General features: G+C 41.1%; 1 protein-coding gene across 3 annotated transcripts in view; it reads left to right on the forward strand.

Moving 5' to 3' along the window:
• Positions 1-24,644, forward strand: part of OSBPL10 (oxysterol binding protein like 10) — a 285,409-nt gene that overhangs the window by 43,285 nt on the left and 217,480 nt on the right. Inside the window, exon 1 of one of the 3 annotated variants that reach the window (XM_070575906.1) lies at positions 24,207-24,393. The exons of the other annotated variants lie outside the window; for them this stretch is intronic. Within the exon in view, the coding sequence (XP_070432007.1) occupies positions 24,353-24,393 (41 nt within the window). The 5' untranslated portion in view covers positions 24,207-24,352. Of the gene's footprint in view, positions 1-24,206; positions 24,394-24,644 lie in introns of those variants that run through there. 3 annotated transcript variants of the gene reach the window in all.

Consider the following 24,644-nt stretch of genomic DNA (forward strand, 5'->3'; position numbering starts at 1 on the left):
TTGATTAATATGAAATAATAATTTTGGTTGTACAATTCCAATTACTTACATGCAGATTACTTGTAGCAATATATACATATTTTTTCTGCTTTATCTCCCCCAACCCCCCCCCCCGTACATAGTTGTATATCTTAGTTGCAGGTCCTTCTAGTTGTGGGATGTGGGATGCCGCCTCAACGTGGCCTGATGAGCGGTGCCATGTCCGCGCCCAGGATCCGAACCTTGGGCCGCCGCAGCTGAGCGTGTGAACTTAACCACTCGGCCACCGAGCCGGCCCCCTTTTTTTTTTTTCTCTGCTTTAGCAATATTTTTTTAAGTACAAGATGTTTGTTCCTTTTCTAGCTCCTTTTTGGATTGCCAGTCTGTGTTTATTCAGGGAAGGTCAACTAATGTTTTTTTTCTTATTGAGGTATAATTGACATATAATATTAGTTTTGGGCATACAGCATAATGATTTGATGTTTGCATATATTGTGAAATGATCAATACAATAAGTCTAGTTAACATCCATCATTTTACATAGCTACAAAAAGTTTTTTTCTTGTCATGAGAACTTTTAAAATCTGCTGTCTTAGCAACTTTCAAATATGCAATATATTATTAATACAGCCCTGTGCTGTACATTACATACCCATGACCTGTTTATTTCGTAACTGGAAGTTCGTGCCTTTTGACCTCCTTTGTGTATTTCTCCCATTGCCCACCTCCTGCCTCTGGCAACCACCAATCTGTTCTCTGTATCTTTGAGCTTGGTTTTTTATTGTTGTTTTTTAAATTCCACACATAAGTGAGATCATATGGTATTTGTCTTTCCCTGTCTGACTTATTTCACTTAGCCTAATGCCCAGAAGATCCATCCATGTTGTGGCAAATGGCAAGATTTCATTCTTTTTTATGGCGGAATAGTATTCTATTGTGTATATGTACCATGTCTTCTTTATCCATTCATTCATTGAAGGATACCTGGATTGTTTCCATATCTTGGCTATTGAAAATAATGCTATAATGAACATGGGGATGCATATATCTTTTCAAATTCATGTTTTTGTTTTCTTTGGATAAATACCTGGAAGTAGATGGCTGGATCATATGGTAGTTCTATTTTTAATTTTTTGAGGAATCTCCATACTGTTTTCCATAGTGGCTGCACCAGTTTGCATTCCCACCAACAGTGTGCAAGGGTTCCCTTTTCTCCCCATCCTCACCAACACTTGTTATTTATTGTCTTTTTGATAGTAGCCATTCTGACAGGTGTGAGGTGGTATCTCATTGCAGTTTTGATTTGCATTTCCCTGATGATTAGTGACGTTGAGCATCTTTCATGTACCTGTGGGCCATCTGTATGCCTTCTTTGGTAAAATGTCTGTTCAGATCCTCTGCCCATTTTTAATTGGCATGTTTGGTTTTTTTGCTGTTGAGTTATGTGAGTTCTTCAAATATGTTGGATAGTAGCCCATTATCAGATACTAGATACGCAAATATTTTCTCCCATTCGTTAGGTTGCCCTTTCATTTTGTTGATGATTTCCTTTGCTGTGCTTTCTATATATAATATCATGTCATCTGCAAATAGTGACAGTTTTCCTTTTCCTTTCCAATTTGGATGACTTTTCTTTCTTTTTCTTGCCTAATTGTTCTTGCTAGAACTTCCAGTACTAGGTTGAACAAAGGTGGTGAGAGTGGACACCCTTGTCTTGTTCTTGATCTTCAAGGAAAGACTTTCAGCTTTTCACCATTGAGTACGATGTTAGCTATGGGCTTGTCATATATGGCCTTTATTATGTTGAAGTAGGTTCCCTCCATACCCGCTTTGTTGAGAGTTTTTATCATAAATGGATTTTGAATTTTGTCAAATGCTTTTTCTGCATCTAATGTTCAATTCCTTCACAAATAATAACAAATAATCATTACCTATTGAGTACTATGTGCCAGACATGTGAGTACTTTACATGCAATATCTAATTTAACCTTCCCCTAAATACTATCAATGAATTGTTATGGATCTCACAATTGCAAATAAGGATGCTGATCGTTAGAGAGGTTAAAAAAAAAAATCATTCTAGTCACTTCCTAAATTGATTATTCAGCTTAAGTGATGGAATGGGGTAGAGTGGTCAGTTTTGGTTTCTTCTCTTCTTGTTAACCATGTGCAGTTTTATGACACAAAACTCTACTACAAAGAACTTGTAAAAACTTTACAACAAGATTGTTCCAAAATCTTGTAATTAGGAACCAGTTGTAATTTGTCTGCATGGTCCTTAATAATCCTATCCAGAAGTCAAAGGCCTGGTGTTTTCAGGTATAGTACAGCTCCTGCAGTAATTCTGGAGGAATCTGGGGGGGAAAAACACAATACTCTCATTTCCTGTAATAAGAATACTTTTTGTTTATGCAGATTTTAAAAAATCTTAATATTTTGTGGCTATTTAAACAATTCACATATTGTTTTCATGAAAGATGTTAAACTTTTGATTCGCTACTTTTTGCTGACACCAAAAAAATTTTTTCACAAAGAAGATAAAGACTAAAACATCTTTGAACTGATATTAAATAGCCTCTTAATGATATTGAGAGCTTGTAATGTCCTTTAATAGTATTCAGGTAGAAGAAAGAGTGATAGGTAAGAATTCAGAAGACTGGACTTATTTTTATTGTATGCAATTTAAAACACTTTACTGATTTTTGTGTGGGTTTAGAAAGATGAAGTGTTTATTAAGTTTAAATCATGGGAGAAGCTGAAGTCCAGATCAATGAAATAAATTGTATAACTTTTACATTGTTATTGTTAAGGCCATTATCAGAACAAGCAGCATCAGATACTTAAGCTGTCTGTTTCCCGTTTGAAATGAATGAAGTCAGGTCACTTAGGATGTTGAACTTGAGGCACTGTCATCTTGAAGGTGAGGAAAGTGCCTAAGCTAAGCAGGGAGATTGAGAGATAAAGATGGAGGTGGAAATGAGAACGTTTGGAGTTGAAAACTGGAGTGAAGTGGACTATTTTAGAATAAACTTTCGTCATCGGTAAATAACAGTATTTGGTTTTCTTAAACTTCTTTTCCATCAAGCTGCTTGAATGAGAGACCATGCTTTTCATTTTCATTTTTTAGTATAATATAATCAGATATTTAAATTCTGTAAATTATATGTAATATTTTTTGTTGTGTGTTCATTTATTCAAAGAACATTTCTTGAGTACTTTCTATGTGCAAGATGCCATACTAAGAGTTTTTGAAAATAAAAAGATGGATTAGACAACAATTGGTCTTTAAGAAATTTCTCGTATAACTGGAAAGTTAAGAAATGTTCACGAAACACCCTCGGGAAGTAGAACTAGAAAGGTAGATTGGACCTGAATGCCAAGTTGAGGAGTGCAGAGTTCTGTGGACAGTCAGCATCCACTGATGCATAGAGGAGGGGCGTCATCAGACGTAGGGGAAGCTGATCTCCTTAGAGAGAGAGGACTCTGGTGGTGGAGTTAGGTGCATTCTTAAGGGAGAGGGAGGGAGTGCAGAGACCAGCTAGGAGGCTCCTGATAGTTGCCCAAGGAGTTGAAATTGTATTTCGGCCACAGAGTGGGGGAGTAAATGGATAAATAAGAGATGTTTTGGGAAGGGAATTGTCAGAACTTAGTAAGAGGTTGGGGGTTGGAAATGGGGAGTGTTTTGAGTGTTATTAAGGTTTAAACATTTTTTAATTTGAATTTTTTATTAGGTATAACATTCACATAGGTCATAATCCAAAAGGGTATGGCGTGAGCTATTTCCCTCTTGCCTCTGTCCCGTGGTCTCACTCCCCAAAGATAGTCACCAATGTTGTCAATTTCTTGTTTGTGCTTCCAGTGATACTTAATGCTTGTATAAGCAGATATATGAGAGTGGGTACTCTTTTTCCCATCTTTTTATTCTACTCGATAGCATTTTTCTTTCATTTAACAGTAGTTTTGGGGCTCATTCCACAGCAGCAGATAAAAGGCCCCCTCATCCTTTTGTTAGGGCTACATAGTAGTTTGTTGTGTGGCTATACTGTAATTTGTTAGTCGTTCCCTATTGATGCACATTTAGATTGGTTCCAGTCTTTTGCTGTTACAAAGAATATACATTACAATACCTGTACACATGTCATTTCTCGAATGTGTAACTTTCTGTGGAGTAAATGTTGAAACTGAGTCAGAGGGTATGTGAACTTTTTGTTCTGATATATGTTGCCTAATTGCTCCTCATAAAGGTTGTATCCTTCCGTCAGTAAAATATGAGAGTGTATATTAACAGAGTGTGTAGTCAAGCTTTTGGATTCTTGACCGTCTGAGATTTGAAAATAATGTCTCAGTTCAGTTTTAATCTGCATTTATCTTATTGTGAATGAAGTTGAACTTTTTTTGTATATTAAAGAGCCATTTATATTTCCTTACCTGTGAATTATCTTTATATTGCTTGACCATTTTTCTGTTAGGTTACTGGTCTTTTCTTAGTAGGAGTTTTATATATTAGGAAAATTAGTCCTGTGTCTGGGACAGGAGTTGCAGATATTTTTTCACATTTTGTGGTGTTTTTTTATATCATGAAGAACTTTTAATTTCTGTGTTATTGGATTTGTCAGACTTTATACCACAGTTAGAAAAACCTTCCCCACTTCAGGTTTATTAGAAAAAAACTATGAGATGTCTTTGGTACTTTTATTTTTTTCATGTTTAAATTTTTGATTCATTTAGAATTTATCTGGATTTTATTCTGATGTTGAACCTGATATATATGAGATAAGAGATAGGGATCCAGTTTTTTTTTTTTTCAGATGGCTTCCTGGTTGTCCCTATATCATTTATTGAACAAACCATGTTTTCCTCATTAATTTGAGATGCCACTTCTATGATACTCTAAATTCTCATGTGCATTTGGATGTATTTGTGGACTTTCTGTTCTTCACTGATCTCACTGCTCATGTACCAATTATAGACTTTGAAGTGTTGTGGCTTTATAATATATATATGTGTTTGAATATTTGAAAGGGCTGTTCTCTCTTCATTACCTTTATTTTCAGAATTGTCTTGTCTGTCCTTCCTTGTTAGTTTTCCCATATGAATTTTAGAATGTGCTCCTTCAGTGTTAAAACTCCCCAAAAGGTTTCATAGTACTTTTATTGAAATTGTATGGAGTTTATAGATTAGCTTAGGCAGAACTAACATCTTGCTGATGTGAAATTTATCCCTAAGACGTATGTCTTGCTTTTATTTAAGTCCTTTTTTTAGTGACACTTTGGAATGTTTTGAAAGTTTTCTTCATACAAGTTTTGCATATTTCTCGTTAAGTTTATTGCTGGATATTTTGCCTTTTATTTTGTTGCCATCATGGATGAAGTCTTTTCTTCTATTACTATTACTGTTATTTTCCTGGGAAAGAGTTGCCCTGAGCTAACATCTGTTGCCAATCTTCCTCTCTTTTTTTTGCCCTCCTCCCCAAAGCCCCATACATAGTTGTATATTCTAGTTGTAGGTCCTTCTAGTTCTTCTGTGTGAGCCACTGCCACAGCACGGCTGCTGACAGACGAGTGGTGTGGTTCCGTGCCTGGGAATTGAACCCGGGCTGCTGAAGTGGAGTGCGCTGAACATTAACCACTAGGCCATCAGGGCTGGCTTGTATTATGTTTTATAATTGGTTATTTTTGTCTGTTTTAAAGCTGCTTATTTTCTATGTTAATTTTGTATTGGTAAACTTTTTTCCTTGTCTAAGTACGTTGACTGAAATCTCCAGATCCATGTTAAAAATACTGGTGATAGATTACATTCTTATTTTGTACCTGACTAGAATTTCTTTGTTAAGCATGATGCTTGCTTTCATGTTGTGATATATTTTATGATGCTAGAAAAGTATCCGTCTCCATCTTTATTTTTTTTTTCAAGAATGGCTGAGTATTATCAGATTGAGTATTATCAGATGCCCGTTCAGTGCGTATAACAATGATGTACATCATCTAAAAGATTTCTTTTTAATCCTAGCTCACTGAGAAGGAGGTAAAGAGAGTTCAGGACTAGATGTCTTTGTGATGCTATTGTACAGCTCATCTTTTTTATCAAATGCTATCAATATTTAATAAACACAGACCTGATAATAGATTGCCTTTGGATAGTGATTTTTATATTTCTACCTTCTTCTGTCAACACCTTTAGGTAGCTTCAAGTTAAACTTCTAGTCTAGATGAAGTTAAATGGGTGAAAATGTGCATTCTGCACATTCTTAGTTGTGTAAGTCTGAGGTAGATGCTAGATAGAGCCTGTGTCTTCTGAATCAAGAGCAGGTTAAGGGGTGGGGACGGATGGCTCACACAGTAATTATTGTCTGGGAGCTTGCAGATAAACTTTTAAAAGTCACCTTGATGTATGAATCATTCCTGAAACTCTCAATTAGTGGGTTTTTTTCCAGGCAGGTTAAGATAGATGCCAAATGGACAGGATACTTTGGTTATGTGTTGCCTCTTTTAAAAAAATCAATACCACTGAATTAAAGTTTTTTAAGGACCTAAGTGCTTATTTTCTGTAGAGTTTTAAATAACATCTGCAAGTCTCAGTTATTTTTCTTAAAAGTATTTGTGCTTTAGGAGTAGAAGGTGATTGTCGTAAATGTAACTAACCTGATCTCGACCCCTGGGAGTTTAATGACCTTAATTTTACTGATTGTGGCTCCTGTTTAATTTATTCTCCCTCTTTTTCCCCATTTTGTCCTTGCAACCTGTCCTTTTTGGGCTTTTTTCACTTCTTACTCCTTATGTATGTGGCCTCCTTTCTGTTCTCAACTGTGTACCAGAGTTAGGGGTTGGGGTGGATAAGAGGAACTTCAAGGCATGAACCTATGCAGATGTGAGAATTCACAGGCTGCCCAGCTCTTTGCCTGGTATTGAGGGAAGAACTCTTGAGTCAGTCATTCACAGCCACTTCACCCATGGTTTAGATAAGGTGTTTATGGTTAATTACTTCATATCAGATTTCCAGAAGAGCTAAATTAGAAGAGGCTGGAGATGAAGACCAGAGGCAGGTACCCCAATTGCAACAGGAATGGTATTTGCAGCTTAATGGGCAACCTTGAAATTCTAACAGGAGAAAACGGGCCATTTGGGGCCATTTTAGTGAAGGGGCAAGCCTTCTGTTCCTTTTCAACAGGCTATGAGGGTTATATTAGTATAGTACAATATTAAAAGTAGTTAAGATGACCCTGGGCATCCAGGAAAAGCAAATTTGGCATAGTTTGTCCTGTTTATGAAGGCAGAGGTGTGCAGTATGTTTTAGATTGAAGAGTGCAGGTTTCTGCTAATAAGGAAGCTTAAAAGGTTTGTTCTAATGGAAGCAGTTAAATAGTTGGTGGCTAAGTTTTTCTTTAGAAATTAATTTTATAAGATTATGTGGTTGAAAATATCCTCTAAATATTCTGGAATTTCTGTTATATATAATAGTGGCATTTGATTTGGATGATAGTTGAGAAAGTTTCAGATTCAACTTTCGTAATGAGTTCAATTTTAGTCTACTTTAGATTCCAAATGTCAGTGACTCAGGAAAGGTCCTGAGTTTGCAGCTTTTATTTCACCTTTGATTTGTATATGGTTGAGGAAGTTCCACTGGCTTATTATTTCTCCTGCTACGTGTGTTCCATGTCATTCATATGTCGGATTTAATAACCTCTGCCTGAGAATAACATTCCAAGCGCTCTGTGTAACCTTGTGTAGCCACAGTGCTTTTCAGACCAGTTCATGAATCTCTCCTGTGAGTCTGTGCCGTTTTCACTTGTCTTATGTCACGCTAAATCCTTGAGTGTGTTAGCTATCTGAATATGTTTATGGAATATGTGCTGGAAATTTTCATCCCTTTCTTGTTCCGTAATCCAGAATTTGCAGTCGCTTCATGGGGAAGTGAGGTGAAGTTTTAAGTGTATTGCAGGGTTTCTCAGCCTTAGCACTATTGGCATGTGGGGCTGGATAATTCTTTGTTGTGGGGGTGCTGTCCTGTGTATTGAATGCCTAGCAGCATCCTCGATCCCCTCCCCACTAGATCCCGGTAGTGTCTCCCCTCATTATGACAACCAGAAATGTTTCCAGACGATGCAAATATCCCCTGGGAGGCAAAATTACCCCTGCTTGAGAATCACTGGTTTATGCTGTACAAAGAATGGTTTTGAGGGTAAATACGTAGTTTATGTTATTGTAAGAAAATGAACAAATGTTTGTTGAGCACTAACTGTAAGACAATTGCAGCGCAAAGCCAAGTGTATAGAGGAAGTATTCTTGTCCTCAAAGAAAACAAGCGCATGAACTAGTAAATATAACACCATGTGATAAAGTCTATAATAGATATAAAGATGGAGTGGTTACCTCTACCAGAAAGAGGTCAGCAAAAGCATGGGAAAGGAGAAGAGATATTTGACTTGGGCTTTGAAGGATGAGTAGGAGTTCACCAGCATGAGTTCGTACCACCTTTCACAACAGAGAAGTCATCATGATTAAGGCTAAATGACTCTACATTACCCTTGGCATTGGGCTACGCTTCTTGTCCCAGCAGAGTTATTAATAGCACTTGTTTTACTCTCAAAAGTGCCCCAGTTTGAACAATAAATTACATGGTCACTCTGATAAGGGCTTAGAGACTCGAAAGCATGTGGGTAAATGGTGTAGTTGAGGTGTAGTAAATCCTCATGTTGTCAGAGTGTAGTTTGGGAGTGGAAAGGGATGTGGAGGATGGCTGGAGATGAGGTTGGGACCAGTTGTGGAGGGTCTTGAAGGGTCTTGTATCCCATATTATGAAGATTGGACTTGTTCTGGACATTCCAGGAACCATCCCAAAGCTTCCAGAGAAGGGAGTGTGTTAGGAAGACAGCCACAGGCAAGATAAGCTTTCTGGGCCCTTGAAAAGTTGCAGTTTGATCCATACGGTGTGTGCTTCTCCCAAACACTTTGTCTTAGAGAAAATAGTTCCCCGAGAAGATATTTTTGGCCAAATTTTGTTTGGTTACATCCAGATACTGTTCACAATTGTGTGACTTTCAACTGACTTTAAGAAATGTATAAAGCAGACCTTTAGGGGATTTATGTTGATTTTCTTCCTGATTTATGAATGAAGGAAGTTGTGCTCTGTTACTGAAATTTGAATGGATGGTGACTATTTTAGAGAAGGAGAGAGAGATGGAATTATCTGATTCAGTAGTTGGCAAAGTACATCCGTGGGTGAAATCTAGCCTGCTGCTTGTTTTTGTAAATAAAGTTTTATTGGAACACAGCCACAGTCATTCATTGACTATTGTCAGCGGCTGCTTTGGTGCTATGAAGGCAGAGTTGACTAGTTGCGACAGATGCCCTGAGGCCTGCAATGTCTGAAATGACTATCTGGCTCTTTAGAGAAAAAGTTTGATCCAACTGAATTTGATAACTTTTCTCATAAAATCACTAAATCCCTCAAGTGTTTTTTACACCTTTACTCTGGTTTAGATAGTTTTACAAATGGATTAAATTATGCTATTTTTAGTTCATGTATTTGTTCCGAGTGGGGTTTGTGTTTTCAATCTTATGGTAGAAATCGTGTTTTCCAAGATTTTACCTGAGAGAGGCATAAAGCTCTAGAACTCGGCTTTCATCCTCTAGGAAATCTTGAATCTGCTCACTGGAGTCACTGGGAGACGCTGCCGAGGCTGACAGGCTGCGTGGTGGCCTTGCTCCCCCCTGGGTGCCCGCGACAGACACCGCTGCCCTGTCGGCTGTGCAGTGTGTCTGGCAGCCTTTCTCTTTTAACTCCAGAGTCAAAGCCATAAAGGACAATTATATTTCACAATTTCAAGTTTCTTTCTTTCTTTTTTTTTTAAGTGTTGTTTTATATGAATTTATGCGTTTGAGAATATTTTTAGCTTTTAAAAATACAAGCAGAGAAAGGTAGTTTTTTGGTTGTCCTAGTGCATTTCCTCCTTGTAATTCTCTGGTCTCTGCTCATTTTAATGGCCGTGTTTGTTTGTTTACTGCCTTTCAAAGTGACGCTGGCGCTTTGATTAGCGTCCGGTCCGGCGGCTCAGTGGGGTTGGGTAGAAACGGGACCTTTGGAGAGACAGCAAGGACAGCAAGATGTTAGCCAGGGACAATGTTAATTAACCGGAATTGGTGGCCTCGCCTCCCTCCTGCGTTGGTCTGGATAGCTCAGCTCTTGGTGGCATTTGGCTGCCTGCTTTCAGGGTTTCTTCAATAAAAAGAGAGTGGTTACCCTAGGAAACCAGCTCTGATAGATGAGGAATGCTTTTTTGTCCTTCATGGTCCTGGACCGTGCCCCTTGTTCTTGCTTTGCAAAGTGTCCCCATGAGGATTTCCTCCATCTTTCGTTTGCTCCTTTAAGGCCCCAAGTGATTTTTACACCCTGTGAAAACCTCACATTAACGGCTTGAAATTTTCCTGGAAATTCCTGGTATCACTTAAAATAGCTTCTGTTTTGTGCTCTAGAAAGTTCTTCTTGCTGATTGCCCGTAGCTACATCTTAAAAGAGGTTTTGCCCCAATTTGTGTGCAGTGCTGAGATGAAGAATTCCACCCCAGCAAGACAGCCACACGTGAAGCCAGCGGGGAACAAATCACCGTCACACTCTCTGAAAACTGACACCCCAAATCGCTGGTCTGCCTTTCTTTTCTTTCTTTCTACTTTTTAGAAATTAATAAACTTTATTTTTTTGAACAGTTTTAGATTTACAGAAAAATAAGTGAACAGTACACAGAGTTCCTCTACTCCCCCACTCCACCCCCTATAGTTTCTGTTATTAACATCTTACGTTAATGTGGTACATTTGTTACAGTTAATGAACCAATATTGACACCTTATTATTAATTGAAGTACGTAGTTTATTCTGACTTTAGTTTTTACCTAACGTCCTTGTTTGTTCCAGAATCCCATCCTGCAGACCATGTTACATTTATTAGTCGTGTCTCCTTAGGCTCCTTTTGACTGTGACAGTTTCTCAGGCTTTCCTTGGTTTTGATGACTTTGGCAGTTTTCAGGAGTGCTGGTCAGGTTTATTGTAGGATGCCCTTTACTAGAATGTTTTTCCCATGATTAGACTGGGGTTATGGGCTTTGAGAGGAAGATCACAGAGATAAAGTGCTATTTTCAACACAGCATATCAAGGGAACACGTATCTGCATGATTGATGACTGTCGTTAACTGGAATTACCTGGCTGGTAGTGGTGTTTGGCGGGTTTCTCCACTGTAAAGGCACTCTCTCCCCACCCTTTCCGTACTGCACTCTTTGGAAGGAAGTCACTGTGCAACCCACACTTACGGAGCGGGGAGTTACGCTCCACGTCCTTGAGAGAAGAGTATGTATGTAATTTATTTGGAATTCTTTGTCATATTCTCCTGCATTTAATCGTATATTCACATCAGAATGGAATCATGGGTATATACTTTTTACTTTGGGTTATAGTTCAATACTAATTTATTTTATTGCTAATATTATTCTAGTTTTGGCTTCATTTTAATATGCCTCCATCATTGTGGCCTTTTTTTTTTTTTGTGGTCTTTTTTTGTTTTTGGGCACTTCCTTACTTTCTGGCGCTACAAGACCCTCCAGGCTCACTTGTGTGTTCCCTGCCCCAATCCTAGAATCAGGCCTTTTTCCAGGGAGCCCTGGTTCCTTTTATTGGAGAATGCTGTTCGAAACCAAACTAAGATCTGGGTGCTAGGTGTGCTTGTTGCTGTTGGGATGCCATTTCTTTTAGGTCTTCTCAGCTGATAGGAAAAAAATATTTGTAAGCTAACCTGTATATATATATATATAGATATGTATATATACACACACATATATTTATAAATATTTATATGTGTAACCATCTGTATCTGTACATGAGTTTAACTCATATTTAACATACTGATGTCTCCAACTTTAATCCATTACCACATGGATCTTTCTAGCCTCCTCCTCTTTATCTGTAAACTCCCACTTCAACAGTGAGAAACGTGGCTTATTGCCCTGACATACATTTACTGAATTGTTCAATTCCAGTGTAAGTATGTAGCAGTATCAGAATTGTTAACCTATACCCCCACGGGAAACAACTTTATCACCTAGAGTATAGTGCTTAGGTGTAGTTTCTTTTGCTTTTAGTCTTAGGAATTCTACTTATTTCCAAAGTTACCTAGGTCAGCACCTTTCCTTTACTCCCGTCAGTGAGGTTGTTTCATACATTTGTAATACAGTTAGCTTCCCGTGTCACATTCTGGACTCTTTCCTGGGATCCCCTGATCTCCTAAATGATTTTCTTAATTTGCATACATCAAGCTTCACTGTTTGTGTTGTACAGTTCCATGGGTTTTGACAAATGCATGTATATATCCACTATTATAGTATCATACAGAATAGTCTCACCACCCTAAAGTATCCTGTGCTCCCTCTGTTTATCCCTCCTCTTTTCCTCCTACACTGTTGGCAACCACTAGTCTGTTTACTTTCTCTATAGGTTTACCTTTTCCACCTTCCACTTTTTAAATTCTTTACATTTGAATCTCTTAAGTGAGTGTCCACTGAAGATGGCCAGCTGTTCAGACCTCACGGTCATTATCCTGCTCCTCTGGGAAGGAGGGGAAGCTGGACTTCTCTTTGGAGTAAAGTAGAGGAAAATTATGATAGCTAAAACGCATTACTTCGACAGCATCTCCGTATGTTGCAATCTGTGCTGTTGGTGCTGTTGTCCTCCAATAAAAAGTGCATTTGTTCACGCTTCCTGCACAGCTTGGTTTGATGGGCAGACCTGTGTTGTACCCCTTGTTTTCCTCAGCCCAGGATAGGGATCCCCAATATGAGGCAAGCAATTCTGCAGACACATTCTGGAAGCCACTCCTCCTCCTTTGTGAACTGCCTCCCGGAGACCCTTGATGATGATATTTGTTCCCCTGTCTCGGCCATTTTGAATTGGAGAGACACCCCATCAACGTAGGCGTATTCCTGAACTCTACAAGGCGTCCTTTGGGAGCTGGAGCAGTTATGTTTATCTCTGGAGAAATAGAGATTAGAATCGGGGAGAAAGTACGGTTTCTGTCTGTTGGCTGGATTTCCAGTCTTTGCTTCCAGGGCCTTCATAAGGCCAGTCATCTCTCTTGGCTTCTGTGAGATGCCTTGAACCCCTTCAGTAAGTCACCCCTATATTTGCTCAGCCAGTTCAAATTGGTTTCTATTATTTGCAGTGAAGGAGTCCTACTGAAGTGACCCGTGTTTTAGTTTGGTCTTTCCTCTGCCAAGTACTGTTCTAAGTGTGTTTGATGTGTCACACTTATTTACATCGATACTAAGGCGTTATAAAAGCCCTAATGGAAGTCTGTGTAAGAGGCAAAGGAGGGAGTTGTTGAATCTACCTGGGGACAGTAGGACAGAGTCCATGAAAGACATGATCTTGCCAAGTGTGCAGGTCAGGGCATTCTGGGTAGAAGGTGCATATGAGCAAAGGCCTCGAGTTTGGGAATGGAATCACCTTCAGGAACCTAGGGTGTGTTTGGGTTGGGGTTGGTAGGCAAGTGGGATCCAGGCCAAGAGGGTCTCATGCTGTGGAGTTTGACATTATCCTGTAGATCATAAGCCACAAATGGGCCTTGGATGGGCCATTTTTGGCCCACGTATGTGTTTTGTTTCTCTTGTGCAAATGTTTTCAACCATTAGTTGCCATGATTTAAAAATTAAATGCTTTCACTTAAAAATCTGGATATATATAAACATTACTGTTCAGAATTTTCTGGAAGAACTAGTGGAATGCAGTGGGCCTGCATTCCAGAAGGCATTATGAAATGAGGTGTGTGTGCTCCTGTTGCTGTGGCCTTGCCGGGGTCTGCTCTGCCCACTGACTTTGCCTCACTGTCCTTACGGGTTTGGCCACCTAGCTGCAGGCAGTGGGACCAGAGAGTCGCTTACTTCTGTTTGGTTCCTGTTTAGTCAGCAGAGGAGCCAACGATGACAACCCTCCCGTCTCATTGACCCTTGTCCTTTGTGGGGTGATTTTCCGTTCAAAATGCTTTAGGTGAAAAACAGCTCCGGTATATGTCTTCTAAGATGGCTTATTTAATTTTTCAGGGGAGTTGTTTTGCTATCTTTTAACTTTGTCATTATTACTATTTTTTAAAAACCCCAAAAGGTTTAAAATCATAGCGTAATGGCTAAGTGAATTGTCAGTGTGTTTTTCATAGCTGAGGATGGCTTTTATGCTTTGGAAAGGAGTGCTGACAGTTGTTCTTTTTCAGTTATTATTCAATTTTATTAAAATTGTAAATATTAACTGCTAGTATTTCTAAAGCTCAACTTTTAGATACTATTTATAAACTATTGGTTTTCGTGTTAAAAATGGTTTCACTTATTTATTAACATTCTCTTCTAAATTTAACAAATTAAAGTTCTTAAGGCTTTGAGCACCATTTCTAAATTTAATCAGAATTCTTTAAGATTTTAAACTGTCATCACAAATTAAAGGATCTGTTTCTCTCAAACACCTTAAGTAAGGCTGATAAGAAAAGGAGCAAAGTCATGCTCAGTATTTCAACAACTCTTGAGAATTAATAAATGAGACATCTATTTAGCAGAACAGGTTTTCTTAAATGTTTCAAACCTCTCAAAATATTCATGAAGTAACTCAGAACTTACGTTTTCTCAAAACTAGCACAGATATTTAGGATATGGGCTTTAAATTTGCTTATTACTTTTAGACATATTTTTACATCTTCTAGAGAATGCAGCCATCCTACTGGATACCAGGAGGGAAGGAGCTTGCCTGGGTCCATCAAGGTCACGTGTTTTGACCGATGACTTGCTTGACCCTTGTCAGCACCTTGGATCTGTTACTTCCCAGGTGCTCCAGCTCTGCACAGCCGGTGGGCTGATTCCAAACAAAGCTGACTGCTGGGTGGGGGTTTAGGGTTCCATCCTTCATTGGTAGTGTTCCAGTTGCACTGGTCTGCAGCAGGGTGTCCTAAACCACCCGTCACGTAAATTAACAGGGGCTCCTGGATTTATGTTTTTCTCTACAATCACGAAGCAAGGATTTATTCTTTTTGTTTTTCACAAAACAGCAAAACCCGCCTCATTAATAGCTCTTCCCTGTAAAGACTGACTGATTTCCTCATCTGGTTAGGACTCCCCGGGAGAGTCAGATGTAAATTTTGATTCCTCCTCCCACCTCCCGTGGCTGCTGTGGCTCTATCGTGTAACCTTGTGTACTGGTGGGATGCTGAACTCTGGCTGCAATGACGCCAACTTTGTCTTTTCTTACTCTCCAGTGTCCTCTCGACCTCCTTCCTGGAGTCACTTTATTGATGTGCACAAATGAGGTAAAGTGATGCAAGGACGCAAAGGCTTGCATTATGTAGAATTAATGCTTTCGGAGAAGCTTGAAATAGATTTCTCGAAATCTAAATATTACAGCAAAAGAGATATATTTAGCAACCTATATTTAGTCTGTGTATTTCTTAATGGCAGTTGAGGCTTACCATGAAAACATTTATTAAACAGAATAGTTAAAATGAAGATGTACAAGGAGAGATAAGTGGCCATTTTCAGGAAAGGGCCAGGTGGATGAATCAACACAATTGGGTTCTTTGGCAAGAATATGAAAACCCACTGATTTTGGTTTTGTTAATTGGAAAGAGCAAGGGAGATTAACAGGCGCCCGAGAAGTAATTTATCATGGATTTCTAGAGCTTTTGTGTTAGGGGGAAAAGGTGATTGTGAAAGTGTCCACTTCAGTCTATAATAGGATTGAGTGGAACAAACATTTACATTCTCGTGCACTGATTTACATGCTCAGTGATGAGCTGTGGACGATGGGAAATGACCATTTTCAGGGCTGCTGGTAAAAGACAGTGAGTCAGTTTAGGGGGAGGTCTGGTGTGTGAAGAAGGTCTAAGATAGCTTACTTATGCTCTGCTCATGAGAATAGAGGCATCATAATGCTCCTAACAGACCTCTTGTTACACGTTACACTTGACCCCTCTGTTTGTCGAGGCACGGGGCTGGCTGCCCACTCCCAAACCTGCCAAATCCATCCAACCAGGAAGACAAACCCAGAAGCAACATTTTATGGTTACTTTAGAACTGAGGCAATACGTGGACAGGAAACTGTATAAAATATGCACGTTGATTTTTCCATGTTGACTCCTTTTGAAATGTTCTGGAATGTAGGCCCTCTGAGTTGAACCCAGTATCAGTGGACCCATGGTTGTGTGTTTTTAGCCTTTTTGATAGAATTTGAACAATGTCAATGAAAGTAGATAAATACTTAGTGTGCATTAGTTATTGACTTACTGGAGATACTGCTGGGTCTGTGCTGAGGCGGTTTTTTTCTCAGCTGCATTGAGATATAATTGACATATAACATTGTAGAAGTTTAAGGTGTACAACATGATGGTTTGATACACATATATTATTGCAAATGATTACTATAATAAGTTAACATGTCTATCACTTCACATAATGACTGTTCTTTTTGTGTGTGGTAAGAACAGTTAAGATCTACTCTCTTGGGGCTGGCCTGGCGGTGCAACGATTAAGTTTGCATGTTCTGCTTCGGTGGCCCAGGGTTCGCTGGTTCGGATCCTGGGTGCAGACATGGCACCACTTGGTAAGCCATGCTGTGGTAGGCGTCCCACATATAAAGTAGAGGAAGATGGGCAGAGATGTTAGCTCAGGGCCAGTCTTCCTCAGCAAAAAAAAAAAAAAAAGGAAGAGGATTAGGATTGGCAGGAGATGTTAGCTCAGGGCTAATCTTCCTCAAAAAAAAAAAAGATCTACTCTGTTACCAACTTTCAAGTGTATAGTACTGTGTTGTTAACTATAGTCACCATGCTGTACATTCGATCCCCACTACTTATTCATCTTATAACTCAAAGGGTATAACTTTATACCCTTGGACCAACGTCCCCCCATTTTTACCACCCCCCAGCACCTGGCAACCACCAGTCTACAATGTGTTTCTATGAGTTTGGCTTTTTCAGATCCCACATATAAGTGAGACCATACAGTGTTTGTCTTTCTCTGACTTATTTCACTTAGCATAATGCCCTCAAGGTCCAGCCATGCTGAGGGGATGTTGCATGGTTTGTCACCAGAGAATATGAGGACAGAAGTTGGGAGGGGCACGGAAGGGGTTAGAATAACTGCAGAGCAGGGCAGATCTTATTCCTGATAACTTTTTTTCCTATTACCATTCAACAACTGTTTATTCAAAACATGCTGTGTTCAAAGCGTTGTGCTGGATGCAGCTGTGGATACAGTAGAAGACAGAACAGACACATCCCTGCACACAGGGAGCTTATATTCTAGTGCAGAGCTGTCCATTAGAACCTTCTGCAGTAATGGAAACGATCCATAGGTATGCTGTCCAATGGAGTAGCCAGCAGCCACATGGGGCTATTGAGCACTTGAAATGTGCTTAGCATGACTGAGGAACTGAATTTTAAATTTTATTTAATTTTAATCAATTTGAGTTTAAATAGCCACATGTGGCTAGTTACTACTCAGCATGTTTTAGTGGGTCAACTGGATCCTAATAATCTTCCTGTTTAGACTGCCTCATTCTAGGAAACTAGAAAAATTGTGTACTAAATTTAGGCTAGAGTCCCAGGCCCAAATAATCCCACACATTGGGAAGCGAGAGTCGCATCTTGGATGTATTTTTGCTGTGACATTTCCCAAAGCGAGTTCCATGGAACACTGGTCTCCTGAGATAGACTGCCAAAAAAACGTACTATGGGTAGTAAGTTTGGACAGCACTGCCTGCCGCCATATTGCTGTGGAACTACACAGTGAACACAGGCATGTTGTTAGACTCTGATACGTCACAGTGAAAAAACTAGTGCTTGGTTCAGTTGTAGTTTGGCTGGGTTTCTCCAACAAAGCTGATGATTTGCTGTTAGTGCTGTGGAGTCGATTCTGACTCCTAGCGACCCCGTGTAGAGCAGAGTGGAACCCTGCCTGGTTTTTCTGTGCCATCCTCTCACCTTCTGGTGCTGTGTCAGGCAGTGCTCCTCTACCATTCCTAGGGTTTTCATGGCCAATTTTTTTGGAAGTGGGTGGCCAGGTCCTTCTTCCTAGTCTGTCTTAGTCTGGAAGCTCCACTGAAACCTGTCCACCATGGGTGACCCTGCTGGTATTTGAAATCCTAGTGGCATAGCTTTCAGCCTCACATCAACATGCAGCTGCCACAATATGACAATCAACAGACAGGTGGTGTGGTTCCCTGACCAGGAAATGAACCCAGGCCGTAGCAGCGACAGCGCCAAATCGTAACTACTAGACCACCAGGGCTGGCTTACGTGATGATAGTGCCCTTTGATTCACCGACGCCCATCAACACACAGGAGACTTGGGGAAATGCTGGTCCAGGGACAGAGCTGAGCTTGCTTTAGGACTGACTTAAAAGCAAAAGGAAGAAATGTTTATAGTTTTGCCAGAGACTGAATATTTGTCTCCCCCTTCCCCTCACTTCATGCGTAGAAACCTACTCCTGAGTGCAATGGTATTAGGAGGTGGGGCCTTTGGGAGGGGCTTAGGTCCCGAGGGTGGAGCCCTCAGGGATGGAATTCCTGCCCTTAGGAAAGAGACTCCAGAGAGCTCCCTCGCCCCTCTCACCATGTGAGGACATAGCAAGAAGACAGCTGTCCATGAACCGGAACGGGGGCTCTCTGCAGACCATGAATCTGCAGGCGCCTTGCTCTTGGACTTCCCAGCCTCCAGAGCTGTGAGAAATAAATTTCTGTTGTTTATAAGCCACCCAGTCTATGGTGTTCTGTTCTAACAGCCCGAACAGAGTAAGACAAGTCTCTGCTTAGCTTCGTTCTTGATTTTCCAAGAATATGAGAATCCCTCCATTCTCCTAGATTTTGGTGGGTAGAGGATCAAATGTGTATTACACATTTGGGTGCTGGATAATTGCTCCTTGTAACAACTAAGATCCTTAGAGAGTTTTAATGTACGGTGTTTATACTGTGTTGTGTTCATTATGTCTAGTCAGTTTTCTATGTTTTCTAAGCTAGTCTGTGGTCTAAGAGCCTGAACTGATACATGCATGGAGAGCTTGAACTGTTGGATTTTGCTTTTCTCTTTTATTTATTTGGATTTATAAATAGAGTACTCATGTGGCCATTTCCACCTTCTGACTTGGTTTACAAAGCCCTCCAGGAATTCCATGGCAGTTACTTAAGTCCCCTCCTCAACTTGGTATAAATTAAAAGGACATATCAACCCAATATGGTGTTTTAAAAGTTCTGATTGGATTGAATTATACATGAGTTCTCACTCATGCTATTATACATGTGGGTATATATGAATAAGGTATCTGAGTTTGCTAATGCCTTACTTAAAAAGAAAATTAGACTGGATTCAAGGTTATTCATAGAATAATGCTGCTCTTACTTGCCTTTGTTTTTTTTTTGATGAAGATTAGCCTTGAACTATCATCTGCTGCCAATCTTCCTTTTTTTTTTTTTTTTTTTTTGCTGAGGAAGACTGGCCCTGAGCTAACATCCGTGCCCATCTTCCTCTACTTTATATGTGGGACGTCTACCACAGCATGGCTTGCCAAGTGGTGCCATGTCCACACCGGGATCTGAACTGGCAAACTCTGGGCTGCCCAAGCGGAACGTGCGCACTTAACTGCTGCGCCACTGGAGCGGCCCCTTACTTGCTTTCTGAAATACTTTCTTAAGCAGGAGAGAAGGAAATGGAATGAGCAAACCATGAGAATGAGTCTTGTGTCCTCTCTCATGCTGGAGAACACCATCCATCATGCCTGATGTGGCGGGAAAAGGTTCAGAACTGCTGGGAGTGTATCTTCCAAGGTCTCTTTCAGTACTGAGAGTGTCATTCCGTGACAGCTTTGAGAGTTTTCACTGTAGTAAAACAGTGTATTGTGGGCTAACTTAAATTCTAGCATCAAAGGGGAGATATGCTCAAAATACGTAAAAGCTTCGATAAAGAAAATGTATGTGATGAACTTGATTTTTGGCCTTGTAAAAGGGCCAGAGCTTCTTGGGTTCCTTCAGTTTCCATTTCATTCTAACAGTTTCAAAAACGTTGCTTCTTTTTGCCATTTGGAATGCCTCAATAACCAATTCTTCCACCAATTTACCATTGTTTTTTCCTGTGGCTAGCAATCTTTTGCCTTAAATTTTTTTTTCAGATATTGTTTTATTGTGGTAAAATATACATAAAAGTTATTTTAACTATTGTTGAGCATAAAGTTCTGTAGCATTAAGTACAGTCACATTGTTTTGTAACCAAACAATCAATGCTTGTTTGCAGGGAGGATGTGGGGAAATTCCCAAGGGGGCCTGACCTTCCAGCATGTGCTCTGTATTAATAAATTGTTGTTAATAAATTAATAATCGTTGTTTATAAGCAAGGCCTGCCAACCAAAATCAACTATTTCCATACTACAGCTATAGTTACAGAAGAAGAAGGACGAACATTTGCATTTTCCTTGCTTGAGGCCGCTGAGTCCCAAACAGAGCAAAAGAAAGTTGTGGTCGGAGTGGTGGAGGGGTTACTCCAAGCCTCCTGGTGTCTGCCATTCCCGCAGGGGTGTGTGGAGATTTCACCCCAAGGCCTGCAATCCCTGCCCTGGGAAGGGTGATAAAGGCTCAGAACGCCTCCTCTGTCAGCTGCAACTGTAACTTCCAGGTTGTCTGCCAAATCCGGCCGCCATCTTTTTTTCTCAATAAAGTTTTATTGGGACACACATTTTTTACCATCCTCTGTGGGCACCTTTCTGCTACATCAGCAGAGTTGAGTAGTTGTGGCAGAGAGTGTGTGGCCCACTGAGCCTAAAATGTTTACTTTCTGGTCCTTTCCAGAAACAGTTTGCCGTTTCTGTTCTAGGGCTTCCTCTGTGGGCCCTGAGTGCCCCTAGCTGTGTGTGTCCTTCCAGTCTCACCTCAGACGGAGGGCTGAAGCAGGGCTGAAGCAGGACGGGCCATATCTGAGTTCCCTGTGGGTGTCGCATTTAATACCAGCCCTGCTTTGGTATCCTGAAAGGCTGTGCCATTGTGATGATGAAAAGAGTCAAAGTAACAGCCCAGGTGTGGCAGACCTTGAAACAGTGTTCTCTGATTAAAGAGAACATTTTATTCTGGACTATGCTTGAGATAAGAGCCTGCTGGGTTACACGATGGTTAGAATAAAGGAAGTAGGGGCCCTTTAATTCATGAAGTGGTTTATTAGGAAGGCAATTCAAACGTGCTGTAAATACTCGTAAGGCTTGGGAAACTTATGGATTAGTTGCAGGAAGTGACGGCTGTGCATTACATTTTGCAATGGAAGACCGAGCAATGAATTGCTACCTTTGATTCGCCATACATGCTATTTGTTAGGAAGTGCAGCAGAGGGGAGAGAATCTCTGGATTCCTAGCCTCTGAATTCTGCAAATGCTTTGTCCATTCCTGAAGCCTGTCTTTTATTTTATTTTATTTTTTGAGGAAGTTTAGCCCTGAGCTAACTGCTGCCAATCCTCCTCTTTTTGCTGGGGAAGACTGGCCCTGAGCTAACATTGTGCCCATCTTCCTCTACTTTATATGTGGGAGGCCTACCACAGCATGGGGTGCCAAGTGGTGCCATATCCACACCCGGGATCCGAACTGGCGAACCCTGGGCCACCAAAGGGGAACGTGTGCACTTAACCGCTGAGCCACCGGGCTGGCCCTTGTCTTCCCGTATTTTAAAGGCCAGGTCCGAGGATGCTGAGTGCTTGTCCTCCACATCTCCAGGCGGCCAGCCTCTGGGTGCTCTTGGACCTCGCCTTTCAGAGTCTTCACCTTCTCAGATTTTTTTTAAGGATGTTAGGTGGTTGGTTTCAAAGCTGCTCCTCAGAGTGGGAGCAATTCAAGTAGATGGATGTGAGGCGCACAGACGGCAAAGTATCATTTGTTTCGCCTGGGATGCAGGGAATAGCCCTGGAAGGAAAAGCTGATGCGGACACTGAGAGTCTGTGGAAGTCATAGCGCGCTCGCTTGGTCTGAAGTGGCTGGCGTGCCGCAGTGGCTCTGCCAGTCAGTGAGTCGCCATAGAAATGTTAATTTGCATTTTTTGCTAATGAAATAATTTGCTGAGAGGGGGCCATTTAGTGAGAAGTTCTCCCTCCTGCTTTTTTTTTTTTTAACCTTGAGCTGCCCAGGGATAGCTTTCATTAACCACAAGAGTCATAGAATTAATGGAATCTTTTGTTTTCTGTTATGCTGGTTCTCTTTCCCAGGACTGAGCTCCAGGTGCCTTAAAAAACAGCATCACAAAATACAATGCAGAAGAGCAGACACCAAACTGAGTTGGTATTCTGGCTGCATGCCAATATATTTCTTTTGGTAGAGCGCACTGTTTAGAAACTGTAGGTCTTGGTGATAAAATGATTTACCGCTTCAGTAGTTCCAGTATGAAGGAGAGAGTGGTTATAGAAATGTAGCTTTGAGAGACCAGCCGAGGGCCAAGGCCATTAACGTCTAGGTAGGTTTCCTAGAGCTCAGTCTAAAGGAAAAGGAGTTACCACACTCATTAAGAATCCTGATGAATGCCAGCCACGTTTTCTTCTTTTAAGATACCTCTTTCTAAGCTAAATAATACTTGTCTCTAGTGACCTAAGTCAGTGTCTTTGGAGGGCCCTTGAGCAGGCTCCGCTCTCCGAAGGATGCTGTTGTGGATGTGATTTCAAGGTTTCCTGTTGCTTGCTAATCACCGGTTAAGTGAAAGCCAAATAAAACGGCTCCTTGCCGTGCCCCAGGGGAGCGGCCCCTCTCCTCTTCCCATCTCTTTGCCCAGAAGTGCTGCCATCATCTGTAGGAGATCAATCTCCTCCAGGTACTTAAGAAATCTCCTGGCCTATGGAAGTGGAGTATTGCATCAGGGGATTGATCGCCAGAATTCAGAGAATCATTGAACGTCGAGGTGAGCACACATTCTCAGTAATAGGAATCCAAAGTCAATGCCAGTTTTGCCTGTCCAGTCCTTTCCTTAACCTCATCCTCACCAGTGAACCACAGCCGACACAAATAGACCGTTTACACGGTAAAAACACCCGGTGCCATCGTCCCCGGCTGGCCACCTTGCCTCTAACTCCACTGATAGAGGAATGAGTTATCAGGCTGCAGGGGGAGGGGAGGGAGTGGCTCTGTTAGTTGTGCTGGAGAAATAAGAAGGTAATGCCTTCTGTGTGACCTCGCTGTGTGTTATATGTTGTGTCTGTCGGCATAAATCTCTGCCTGGGCTGTTAGAGTAAGCTCTTAACAGACCTCCCCGCTTCTCCAACCCACCCACTTGAGCATCGTTCTAGAGTGATTCTCTAGCATCAGAGCCCTCCAGAAGCTGCCCCCTGTATCTGGAATAAAACCTGAGGTCCTTAGCACGGTCTGCGGGGCCCTGTGTGATCTGGCTTCTGGTGGCCTCGTAAGGTCAGCTCACATCGCTTGCTCTCTCTGCTCCTGCCATGCCAACCTTCCTTCCTTCTGCTGTTTTCCCCTGTGCTGAGCCTGCTCCCACTTCCAATTTTGTATTTATTGTCTGGAACAGTTATTTCCTTCAGCTGGCACACCTCACCCTCTTCTGTCTGGTCTCTGCTCAGAGCCCCTTACAGACAGGCCTTCCCTGAGCAAGTGAAGTTAGAACTCTCCAGATGGCAGCCTTTTGTCCCTTTCTAAGGCTGGACTGCTTTATTTTTGTCTAAAGCACTTGTTGACACTTACCTTACTTGTTTCTGTGTCTGTAATTTCTCTCCCCCGACTAGAATGTAAGCTCCCTGAGGGAGGAGTTTTTATCTGTTTTATTCCCTGTGCCATCCCCAGCATCTAGATGAATGCCTGGCAGTGGATATAAACAAGGTATAGGGAATCGCATAATTTACTGAAATAACTCTATAGCCCAAAAGTTCAAATATCTGGTCCTAGCCTCAGTCCCTCTACAAACTAGCTGTGAGACAATGAGATGACTTAAATTGACCAGCCTTACGTTTCCTATAGGCAAATGAAGTAAAGAATGCCAGCCCTATTTATGAGATGATGAGATGAGGTCATCAGATGAGTGTGTTGGAAGCTCTGAGTGCTGGTCAGATTCAGAGGGCCATGGAGCCCTTGCACACAGCAGATGCTCGTGAACGATTGGCTCAATATTGCTTTTATCCCTGGTCACCGACCCTTGGGTGGGTACATGGTATTGCATCTGGGGTGTGGCCTATGACCTAATGGAGACCTTTCAATAAATTATGACATCAATAATTCAGAGGCAGGCTGTGTAATTTCACTGCTTCTCCAGAGGGCTGGAGAAATGTTCTGCTTCCCAGAGCCATAAAAGTTCTCTTGACATAAAATCTACAGAAGTGGGTTTGGCAGGCAAGCTGTCTTCCATGACTTCAGTGACGGTTTTTCAAAATCAGGTTTTACTTCAGTAAGTTCTCCGTTAGCCATGGATGATCTGAAAACATCATTGTCACCATCAGGTGCAGCCTCTTCTCTCTGAAACTTAAGTCACATCTGCTAGAGGTCAACCACGTGTGGCAGACTTGGTTCTCTCCTTTTCTTTGTACTCAGAGGAGTGGCCCCTGGGGAAGAATACTAGAGTATCCGGGTGGTCCCCAGATTGGGGAATTAGGTCCTGAATGATTGGAGATAGGTTATTTTGCTAACTGACTGATTTTT

This window comes from Equus przewalskii, chromosome 15 (genome assembly GCF_037783145.1).
Source record: "Equus przewalskii isolate Varuska chromosome 15, EquPr2, whole genome shotgun sequence".
NCBI lineage: Eukaryota > Metazoa > Chordata > Mammalia > Perissodactyla > Equidae > Equus > Equus przewalskii.